At 42.9% G+C, this 12098-nt stretch overlaps 1 protein-coding gene across 2 annotated transcripts in view; it reads left to right on the top strand.

Moving 5' to 3' along the window:
* The first annotated feature begins 944 nt into the window (after positions 1-944).
* The window catches only part of LOC124596336 (transmembrane protein 104 homolog), a 98847-nt gene continuing 87693 nt past the window's right edge, over positions 945-12098 (top strand). For both annotated transcript variants that reach the window (XM_047135438.1, XM_047135437.1), the window contains exons 1-2: positions 945-1114; positions 1197-1318. In XM_047135438.1, coding sequence (XP_046991394.1) covers positions 1070-1114; positions 1197-1318 — 167 coding nt within the window. In that variant the 5' untranslated portion in view covers positions 945-1069. The remainder of the gene's footprint in view (positions 1115-1196; positions 1319-12098) is intronic.

Here is a 12098-nt window from a genome sequence, read left to right as displayed (position 1 = left end):
CTTCCCCCATCGGCTCCTTTCCCGCCTCCCCCCCACCCCTTTCGCTTTTCCTTTCCTTCCCCCCTTTTTCATTTTCCCATCATCTGTCCTGTTTCCCCCCACCTGCTCTCGTCTGTGGTATGCCACATTTGCCACCTTTTTATCGCAGTGTTCCAGTGACTGTTCAGTGTTGTTCGTCTTTCTCGTGTTGCGAACAGAGACCATGTTGCCGCTAGGTGTGAATTTTATGTCTTTTGCGAACAGAAACCAGACTGTCGCCGTGCTTTTTAATTCTCTGTCTATTGTTTTACCTGTCTGCTTCGTATGTATTTTATTAGCATCATCATCCATCTGTTCTTTGTTTTAAGTTCCACGATTTTTTTGCGCCATGTTACTCTTTAAGTCTCCGATTTTATCTCCTGTTTTTATTATTTATTCTCTTCATCTTTTTAACAAAGTCTGTAGGCTGAAGAGCGTCATACTAAGCTGCTGCCAGCCCGCCCCCTTCGGGGGAATTGAAATTCAATAAAGAAAAAAAAGAAATGTAGCAACTTGTTGCGTCCCGAACAAATAACCCATAAATTTTGTTCTTAGATCTCTTATACATTTAACAGCGGAATGTACGTGTTTTTTAATATGCCGTGATGCCGTTTTAGTAAAAACCATTCAAGTAGATAAACGTCGCTTCCACCAACACTCAAGGCTTATTGAGTTATTGACAAAGCGCTCCCACAGTCTAACGTGGCGCTCCCGAGTACCGTTCCAGTCAAAGAGATAGAGAATACTTCCACTTAAACTCAGGTGTATCGTGCTTAGTTGACCGTTACACTAAACACTGTGTAGGTACATCAGGTTCGTGGAAGTTTCTTTTAGGTAAATATTGTCTCAGCTGTGGTTGTTTTCGAACTCCCCAAAGTAAACATGTACATCTGCCACTGACGCATGTCGATACCGTTTTATCGATAGTGGCGAGGTACATAATGAAAAAATGATTTGATAGCTGGTGTGTCAGACTGTTACAAAGGAATGTTGGCGGAGATATGCGTGGTTTCACACTCGACTGTGCCAGTAAAGTTTGACGCGCCTGATTATGCCAGGAATAGTGTCACATGTGGAAGATCAGTACTCAACATGGGTATGTGTGAGGTTAGGTTTCGTGTCACAGCTCGCAGCTAGGTGCTCTTTTTCTACTGTTTGTTGTTAATTGCATTTTTCAGACTGGCCTAGTATACGTATTCAACCTCATTGTCGGCACCGGGGCATTAACTTTACCAGCCGTTTTCAACCGAGCAGGATGGCTGCTAGGGCTAACTGTCATCTGCACATTGGCTTTCATAAGGTATGATTCTCAAAGACCTGTTGACCCCTATTTAAAGCACAGTATTGTATTCGATAAACATATTCAGTATTCGAATATGGACACATAATGATGTACGTATTCTTATTTCTTTATGTCACTTGCTGTATAGACAGTAAGCAATGAAGAGGTGGGTTTCCTGCTGATTGTGATACTCAGTGTACACTCCATCAGACATTACATGGCGACTTACAAAATGGAGATGTGTTAAGCAGTATTGTATTTAGGATGATAGTTGCTTTGAAATTCAGAACTTAATATGAACTGTGAAACGGCTGTAAATTAATTTTTAGCATAAACTTAGAAAACTGTCCATATGGAAAAGTTGCACGTTGTCGTTGGACGAGTCAGAATGCGAAGAGGGATAGGTTGGTGGGGGGAGGGGTAGGAAGAAAGGAGATGGACGCTCAACTCTAATAGGGGAGCGACAACAGCAGGTTCTAATGTGACACCACCACTAACACTACCTAATGCCACAGAGTCCTCTGGCAAGCTGGATCTGCCAGTAACTGCCTAACTTCCTGTACCACACATTCGTTAGTTTTGTCATCGTCTTAAAAATTCTAGATGGTGCTGCTTCACTCATATAAATGGAATACTGTGTAAACCCTTGCAATCTGTGGTTTTAATCCTGATGGTGTAGGCAGCTGTCAAAAACTCAAACATTTTTATATGAAATAATGGTGCTTGAAAACACAGAAGATTTTATTCAGACAAGCTGCCACAAGAGAGTTGGATGATAAATATGTCTAACTTCATGTAGATAAAAAAAAAATCTACTCATCAAGTGGTGGCAGAACACACATAGAAGATTGACAACAATCTTTCGGAACCAGTAATGGCTCCTTCAGGCAGAAGGGTTGAAGGGGAAGGAAGAAGGGTCAAGGAAAAGGACTGGAGAGGGCAAGGAAAATGGGTATTTTTGTGAAAGTCACCGAGAACCATGGGTCAGGGGAGACTTACCGTATGGGATGAGAAGGAAAGATGCAGACCCCCAGCAGTCAGTCTTTCCTTCTCATCCCTTACGGTAAGTCTCCACTGACCCATGGTTCTGGGTGATTTTCCCAAAATCTACATGTTTTCCCTGACCTCTCCAGTCCTTTTCCGTCACCCTTCTTCCTTCCTGTTCAACCCTTCTGCCTGGAGGAGGAGCCACTGGCTCTGAAAGCTTGCCACTCACAACAGTCTCTTAAGTGTGTGTTCTGCCGCCAATTGATGAGTAGATTTTTTTTAATCCATCCAATTAAATAATTTTATCTATCTGTTGTTTTCATTGTTATATCTTCATGTAGAGCTGTTGGAAGCATAGTTTTTCTCAAAAAGTTTCAAATGTTGGATACTTTGCTGCAGACTGAAAATTTCGTTCTTGATAACACCTCTTGACAGTTGTGCAGCTTGCCCCTCTTACTCAATTACTCATTTACAAATTTTGATCTTTGCTATATTAAATTATTCCATAACTCTGAGTGAGAAGGTTCTCATTAATGCAGAACATATCTGGTAAAAGAGATGCACCATTTTAATTTACACAAGTTTTGATAAGACAGGATGTTATGTTTATGTGGTATCTGAAGAGAAATGGCCTTAAGGAAGTGGAAAAAGTCAATAGTTGATTCATTTCCATTTAAAGTGCCTAATACAGTAATTTCCATAAATACACATGCATAAAGCACTTATTATTTGTATTCTGTTGTAACCAAGCATCATGAAAAGAAATGTTAGGATTAGTTAACATTGCGGTACCATACATAGATCGATGGCTTCACTAACATAGCACAGATATGAGCATTAAAAAGTGACCAAGAGACTAAAAACATTAACGACATAAAAAATGGTTTTTGCTTGTGTGTGTTCATGCTATTCATGATTATTATATATCAAAAACCTGAAAATATCAAACCAGAGTGGGAAAATAGAGGGATGCGAATGTAATTATGTAATGTGCAATGTTTACAAAAACAAAAGAAAAATAGTTGACACATTGATTGAAACAAGAGTTACTCAACTATTGACAGGAAAGATAGGTTCTTCCAGTTGTCATTCAGCCAGTGCACAAGATCAGTTAAGTTCATTGCATCAGAATATCAGAGGAGTAAGGGGTAAGCTTAGAGTGTTCCTTATTTGTGTTGAAGAATTAGGGTTGAGCAAACCGGTTGATATAACCTGCCTCTCTGAAGATCATGTGACCACTGGCATAGGTATGCTGAATGTTGCAGGATTCAAGTTAGTTTCTTACTTCTGTTGAGAAAATATGGAGAAAGGCAGAGATGCCACATTTGTCAGAAACTGTTTTGATTTCAAGAGCACTGATATTAATAAATTTTGCTCAGAGCAGCACTTAGAAGCTTGTGAAACAGTAGTAGTATTTCATAAGTACTTTATAAAAGTAGGTATATACAGATCACCTTCAGGAAATTTTGACCTCTTCATAAAAAAAAATCTGGAAGCTCTGTTGTCCTATCTCACAGTAAAAACAAGGAAATAGTGGTTGCTGCTGATTTTAATGTGGGTTGATTGAAAATATCTGTCAGTGAATAATTATTGCAGTCAGTAACATAATCACTCAATTTAGTTCCTACTGTGAACTTTGCAACTAGGATATGTAAATGCTCTGAGACTGGTACTGATAATATCTTTGTAAACAAACCTAGGGAAAAAAATCATATCACAAAACCAGTTGTAAATGGGCTATCTGATCACTGCATGCAGCATCTTCTGTTTAATGTTGAAACTTGTCGGGATAAAAAAATCTATTAAATCTGAGTACAGGAGTGTAATGAATAAGTCAAAAATTGAGAAATGCAGGAAATTACTCAAAGACATGAATTGGATATATGTTTACAATACTCCTGACTCAAATGGAAAATACAAAGCATTTGTTAATAAAGTTACCTCAACGTTTGAATATCATTTTCACCTAAAGGTAACTTGAATCACACAGAAGTCAAAAAATAAATCATGGATTACACAAGGATTAAAGATATCATGTGGGACAAAGAGGAGAGTGTAACTACTTTCTAGGAACAGCTCGCATAATTACATCGGGCAGCAAAATTAAAGCAGTATGGGGTATAGTGAAGACAGAGACAGTTGGGGCCAAAAAGGAAAAGGCACAGATAGCTCTAAAAATAAATGACACATTGGTAACAAGTGCATGTAGTGTTGCAAACCTCTTAAACAAGTACTTCGTTTCTGTTATGACAGCTTCTGGTTATCAGGTTTGGTGAACAGTGTAGTGGAGTATCTGAGATCAGACTTTGGAAATGACACTCGTGCCTCCCAAAGAAGTAGCATCCACCATAAAATCTTAAGTTTCTAGTGGATATGATTATACAACAACGAAGTTAATCAAAGAGTGCTCACGCGAGTTAAGTTCTATCTTAAGTTATTTGAATAAGCAATCTCTTATCAGTGGAACATTTCCGGACTGGCTATAATTTGCTGAAGTTGTGACACTTTACAAGAGGGGGAATAAAGAGATACCATCAAACTATCAACCAATATCACTTTTGCTGGATTTCTCAAAAATATTGGGAAAGGTTGTGTTTAAGCACTCTCCTTAAGCATCTGATTGCAAATAATATGTTGTCCAAGTCACAGTTTGAATTTCTTAGTGGTTCTGATTTAGTGATAGCTGTTTACACTTTTTATGGAAAAAGTTCAAGGCAATTGTAAAATGCGTTTTAGACAGGTACGTGCTGAGTAAAAAAGGGGACGGGAAAAATCCACCGTGGTTCAAAAACAAAGTTAGGAAACTACTGCGAAAGCAAAGAGAGCTTCACTGCAAATTTAAACACAGCCAAGACCTCTCAGACAAACAGAAGCTAAACGATGTCAAAGTTAGTGTAAGGAGGGCTATGCATGAGGCTTTCAGTGAATTCGAAAGTAAAATTCTATGTACCGACTTGACAGAAAATCCTAGGAAGTTCTGGTCTTACGTTAAAACAGTAAGTGGATCAAAACAGCACATCCAGACACTCTGGGATGATAATGGCATTGAAAGAGAAGATGACACACGTAAAGCTGAAATACTAAACACCTTTTTCCAAAGCTGTTTCACAGAGGAAGACCGCACTGCAGTTCCTTCTCTAAATCCTCACACGAACGAAAAAATGGCTGACATCGAAATAAGTGTCCAAGGAATAGAAAAGCAACTGAAATCACTCAACAGAGGAAAGTCCACTAGACCTGATGAGATACCAATTCGATTCTACACAGAGTATGCGAAAGAAATTGCTCCCCTTCTAACAGCTGTGTACCGCAAGTCTCTAGCGGAATGGAAGATTCCAAATGACTTGAAAAGAGCACAGGTGGTTCCAGTTTTCAAGAAGGCTCGTTGAACAGATGCACAAAACTATAGGCCTATATCTCTGACATCTATCTGTTGTAGAATTTTAGAATGTGTTTTTTGCTCGCATATCACATCATTTCTGGAAACCCAGAATCTACTCTGTAGGAATCAACATTGATTCCAGAAACAGCGATCGTGCGAGACCCAAACTCGCTTTATTTGTTCATGAGACCCAGAAAATATTAGATACAGGCTCCCAGGTAGATGCCATTTTCCTTGACTTCCGGAAGGCGTTTGATACAGTTCTGCACTGTCGTCTGATAAAGAAAGTAAGAGCCTATGGAATATCAGACCAGCTGTGTGGCTGGATGGAAGAGTTTTTAGCAAACAGAACACAGCATGTTGTTCTCAATGGAGAGACAACTACAGACGTTAAAGTAACCTCTGGCATGCCACAGGGGAGTGTTATGAGACCATTGCTTTTCACAATATATATAAACGACCTAGTAGATAGTGTCGGAAGTTCCTTGTGGCTTTTTGCAGATGATGCTGTAGTATACAGAGAAGTTGCAGCATTAGAAAATTGTAGCGAAATGCAGGAAGATCTGCAGCGGATAGGCACTTGGTGCAGGGAGTGGCAACTGATCCTTAACATAGACAAATGTAATGTATAGCGGATACATAGAAAGAAGGATCCTTTATTGTATGATTATATGATAGCAGAACGAACACTGGTAGCAGTTACTTCTGTAAAATATCTGTTAGTATGCGTATGGAACGATTTGAAGTGGAATGATCATATAAAATTAATTGTTGGTAAGGCGGGTACCAGGTTGAGATCCATTGGGAGAGTCCTTAGAAAATTTAGTCCATCAACAAAGGAGGTGGCTTACAAGACACTTGTCACAGGGTTATTTGGTAAGCGTGATAGCATTACGGAGATGGTTAGCAAACTCAAGTGGCAGACTCTGCAAGAGAGGTGCTCTGCATCGCGGTGTAGCTTGCTGTCCAGGTTTCGAGAGGGTGTGATTCTGGATGAGGAATCAAATATATTTCTTCCCCCTACTTATACCTCCCGAGGAGATCACGAACATAAAATTAGAGACATTTGAGTGCGCACTTAGGCTTTCCGGCAGTCGTTCTTCCCGCGAACCATACGCGACTGGAACAGGAAAGGGAGGTAATGGAGTGGTACGTAAAGTGCCCTCCACCACACACCGTTGGGTGGCTTGTGGATTATAAATGTAGATGTAGATGTACAGTGAGAGTGTACTTAACTCATTAGATAATAAATTAAAAGCTACTGGCATTTTCTGTGACTTGTCAAAAGCCTTTGACGATGTGAACCACACTATTCTCTTCAGTAAATTAGAATATTATGGTGTCACCAGCAGTGCTGCGAAATGGTTTGAGTCTTATCTAATTAACAGGAAACAAAGGGTGTTGTGGCAAAATACCTGTGCAGTAAGCAGTCAATCTTCATCTGACTGCGAATTAATTACATGTGGTGTTCCTCAAGTTTCCACCTAGGGTCCATTGCTTTTTCTTGACCTTTAATCTGTTACATTGCCAGATGCTAAGTTTGTTTTGTTTGTAGATGATAAAAATATTGCAATAAGTAGCAAGTCAAGTACAGATTTAGAAATAGCTGCAAATCAAATTTTCACTGACATTAATAAATGGTTTAAAGCTAAGTCACTGTCATTAAGCTGTGAGAAAAAAACCAACTATATGCAGTTCACAACCTGTAAGAGATTTCCTTTCAGCTTGCATATAATGTGAAGACATGCAGATTGGAGAGGTTGACAGTGTTAAATTTTTGGCATTACAACTTGATAATAAATTCAGTTGGCAAGGGCATGCCGCAGAATTGCTGAAGTGCCTACACAAGTCTGTTTTTGCAGTGAGAATGATGTCAGATGTAGGAGATATAAATATGAAAAAAACTTGCATGCCTTACTTTCGTTCTATTGTGTCATGTGGGTTGATATTCTGGGTTAACTCATCAAACCGAGCAAAAGTTTTTAGTGTGCAAAAGTGTGTAATAAGAATCATTTGTGGTGTAAATTCAACATCATGTAGAAACATTTTCAAGGAACTTTGTATTCTAACCACTGCTTCTCAGTATATTTATTCCTTAATGAAATTTGTTGCAAGTAATATATCTCTGTTTCTAGCCAATAGCTCAATACTTACTAGCAATACTAGGAATAAGAACAATCTGCATAAAGACCTAAAATCACTTACCTTGGTCCAAAATGGGGTCCAATATTCAGGAACACACATTTTCAATAAATTGCCAGCAACCATTAAAAACTTGGTTTCAGATAAAGCACAGTTTAAACAGAGTTTGGAAGACTTTTTGATAGGCAATTCATACCTTATTGATGAATATCTTAACTGGTACTATTAGGCCAGCTTAAGTAAAAATGTCTGCTAGATTTCAGTTTTGACAGCACTGGGTCACAACAGTCAAGATTATGTATTTTGTGTATGATACATTTATTAATAGTACATAACAGCGATTCATTGTGACAGCATATTATTCTGTAAATATTAGCTGCTCCAGTCTACTGTATTGTATTCACTTATTTTCGCAATCTCTTGACAAATGATCAGGGTAACAAGTATTACATTCAAATGTTTTTGTTTTTTATGTTATACTCTCTCACATGTTCCACACCCAAGAGAATCATCTCATTTTTTGGGTCTGTAGAATGAAAACTAAATATAATCTAATCTCTGTCACCAATTTGTAATGCGGCTGTCATCTTCCAACCATTCTAGACCTCAGGCAATACTAAATTTGTCTCACTGCAACCTAATAATAGTAAAATAAACAAGACTTCGCGCAGGTTGAGTCACGTATGGACATATTGCTCTTAATCATGTCTGAAATAGTATGGCTTATCGGAAACGTGTTACCGAGAGTAGTAGTCCAGTTGTTAGTGCACTGGAAATGCATTCAGTAGGACAATGGTTCACATTACTGTTCGGCCATCCTGATTTAGGTTTTCCATTATTTCCCTATATCACATAAGGCAAATGATGGGATGGCTCCTCAGAAAGGGCAAGATTGATTTACTTCGCCATCCTTCCCTTATCCTAGCTTGTGCTGCTTCTATAATGCCCACTTTGTTTACAGGACATTAAACACTAACATTCCTTCTATTCTTTTTAGCAGCATGTTTGGTGTCGTCCTCTGGTAGCCACTGTTGTTCCTTTGTGGAGTGTTGCACAAAATGGAATTAGAGCTACCCTAGGAAAGCATTCAGGACCTCTTTGACCCATGTTGCAATGATGTTTAAAGATTGATTACTGTAAGTGGGTGTTAAACAACATACTGAACTCTTGATTGGATGGTCATGTTTCATTCTGTTGTCCTAATCACTCCTGTATTATCATTTACATAATCTGTAGTGTAAAGTTTATCTGAATCACTTATATACTTTCCGGTGTTCTGATTTTAACAAACATAGTTGTATTACATGTGAAAATACTATCTGCTGCTGAGCTGCACACACCAGTAAAACTGAGACCTCACAAAAAAGTTGATGTAGTCAATAATCCATATCGTGTTGCCATCATCATGAGGAGGAGACATGCTGAGAGATCCATGTGAAGCTATGGGGCATTATAAAAATTTTTGTGTTGTGTTTGCATAATGCAGGTTGCTGATGTGGGAAAGTTATTGTTCTTGTCTATTATTATTCATCAAGTTGACAGTGCCATTTTACAGTCCAGCCTCATTGGCATGTGACTTGCAATAGCCAGTTTTTCATGCCATAGGATTGTTGTTGACTGAAAGCAGTGGCAAATTAATAATTTCTTCAAATGCAGCCAAATGTTAAGAGCTTCCTGAATTGCAAAAAACCAATGCAAAAGAGACATCAAATTGAATATGAATTTCAAATATCCATCCCACTCCTCCTACAGTGGTAGTCTGCCCTCCACCTGAGCTATGCAATATCCTTGCCTGGTCCTACCCTACCCTTGCCTAATGGCTCATAAAGCCCGCAATAGACCCAGAAGCAAGGCTTGTCCCATACATTCTCCGACTACCATGTTGTTTAATTTCAGTCAAATCATTGATAAATAGTTGATCATGATTGTAAACCCAGAATTTATTATTATTATTATTATTATTATTATTATTATTATTATTACTACTACATTAATGCCCTCCACTGCTTCCGTTTTGTGATAAGATTGTGATATCTCTCCAAGAACACATTCAAAATTTGTTCCTCCCTTATGGTCTGTCACCACTTGCTTAAAAACTCAATCCCTTACTAAACTATTCGGTTCCTGCTGCTGTTTGGTGTCTACCTGTCTCCTTTCCAGTTTTATAAATTGTAGAGCATAGCAATCAGTCGTCCTTTTTTTCCAGGTTTTTTTTTTTGGCAAATCCAGATTTCGGCTAGTGCCTAGCCATTATCTGTGCACTATTTTCTATTCTCAAAACATGTCACTTCCCTGTTGTTTGGGCTTTAAAGTTCTTGGTATTCGAAGAACTTTCCTAATGGAAGGTAACCTGATGCTTTCAGTTATTACCAGTCAGTTTAAGCCACTGCAAGATTATTGTGCAGTATTACACTAGTATGTATCACACTTAGTAATGAAAACTGACATGGCTGAAAGTGAATGAGGGAAAAAGGGGAGGCAGGAGGGCAACAAATGATAAGTCACTTGTGTGGTAAAATGTTGTTGAACTGGCCTTGGTTATTCCAGCCAGGTTTACTTTTGATAACTGTTGGCCTACCAATATGTGTTTCAGCATCCACCAGTAGCAGTAGCTTTTCTGCATACTCTTTCCCATCCTGTATCATGCCTATATGATCGACCAGCCCCACTTTCTTAATTTTCCCTCCCCTGGTTTCAACCCAGGATTCCCACTTCCCTCTCTCCCCCCACTTCCCTCTCTCCCCCCCACTTCCCTCTCTCCCCCCCCACTTCCCTCTCTCCCCCCCACTTCCCTCTCTCCCCCCCACTTCCCTCTCTCCCCCCCACTTCCCTCTCTCCCTCTCTCCCCCCCACTTCCCTCTCTCCCCCCCACTTCCCTCTCTCCCCCCCACTTCCCTCTCTCCCCCCCCACTTCCCTCTCTCCCCCCCCACTTCCCTCTCTCCCCCCCACTTCCCTCTCTCCCCCCCCACTTCCCTCTCTCCCCCCCCACTTCCCTCTCCCCCCCCCCCCACTTCCCTCTCTCCCCCCCCACTTCCCTCTCCCCCCCCCCCACTTCCCTCTCTCCCCCCCACTTCCCTCTCTCCCCCCCACTTCCCTCTCTCCCCCCCACTTCCCTCTCTCCCCCCCACTTCCCTCTCTCCACCCCACTTCCCTCTCTCCCCCCCACTTCCCTCTCTCCCCCCCACTTCCCTCTCTCCCCCCCACTTCCCTCTCTCCCCCCCACTTCCCTCTCCCCCCCCCCCCACTTCCCCCTCCCCCCCCCCCCCCCCCACTTCCCTCTCACCCCCCCCCCCCCCCCCCCCACTTCCCTCTCCCCCCCCCCCCCCCCCCACTTCCCTCTCCCCCCACTTCCCTCTCCCCCCCCCCACTTCCCTCTCCCCCCCCCCCCCACTTCCCTCTCCCCCCCCCCACTTCCCTCTCTCCCCCCCCAATTCCCTCTCCCCCCCCCCCCACTTCCCTCTCTCCCCCCCACTTCCCTCTCTCCCCCCCACTTCCCTCTCTCCCCCCCACTTCCCTCTCCCCCCCCCCCCCCCACTTCCCCCCCCCCCCCCCACTTCCCTCTCCCCCCCCCCCCCCACTTCCATCTCTCCCCCCACTTCCCCCCCCACTTCCCTCCCCCCACTTCCCTCTCTCCCCCCATCCCCCAGTTCCCATTCCCCCCCCCCCCCCCCCCCCCACTTCCCATCCCACCACTACCCATTCTCCCCCCACTTCCCTCTCTCTCCCCCCCTCCCCCACTTCCCTCACCCCCACTTCCCTCTCCCCCTTCCCCCACTTCCCTCTCCGCCACTTCCCTCTCCCCCCTCCCCCACTTCCCTCTCCGCCACTTCCCTCTCCCCCCTCCCCCACTTCCCCCTCCCCCTCCCCCAATTCCCTCACCCGCTCCCCCCACTTCCCTCTCTCCCCGCCCCCCTCCCCCCTTTCCCTCTCTCCCCGCCCCCACCCCACTTCCCTCTCTCCCTGCCCCCCACTTCCCTATCTCGCCCCCCCTACTTCCCTCTCGCCACCCCACACATCCCTCACTCCCCGCCCCCCCCACTTCCTTCCCAACTTCCTCTCCACCCCCCCCCCCCCACTTCCCCCCCAACTTCCCTCTCCACCCCCGCCCCCCACCGCCACTTCCCCCCCAGCTTCCCTCTCCACCCCCCACCCCCCACTTCCCTCTCCACCCCCCCACCCCCCACTTCCCTCTCTCTGCCCCCACTTCCCTCTCTCTGCCCCCACTTCCCTCTCTCTGCCCCCACTTCCCTCTCTCTGCCCCCACTTCCCTCTCTCTGCCCCCACTT

Source organism: Schistocerca americana, chromosome 2, assembly GCF_021461395.2.
Source record: "Schistocerca americana isolate TAMUIC-IGC-003095 chromosome 2, iqSchAmer2.1, whole genome shotgun sequence".
NCBI classification, from domain to species: Eukaryota; Metazoa; Arthropoda; class Insecta; order Orthoptera; family Acrididae; genus Schistocerca; species Schistocerca americana.
The sequence above is the reverse complement of the archived record's forward strand: the minus strand, read 5'-3'. Positions and strand labels throughout refer to the sequence as shown.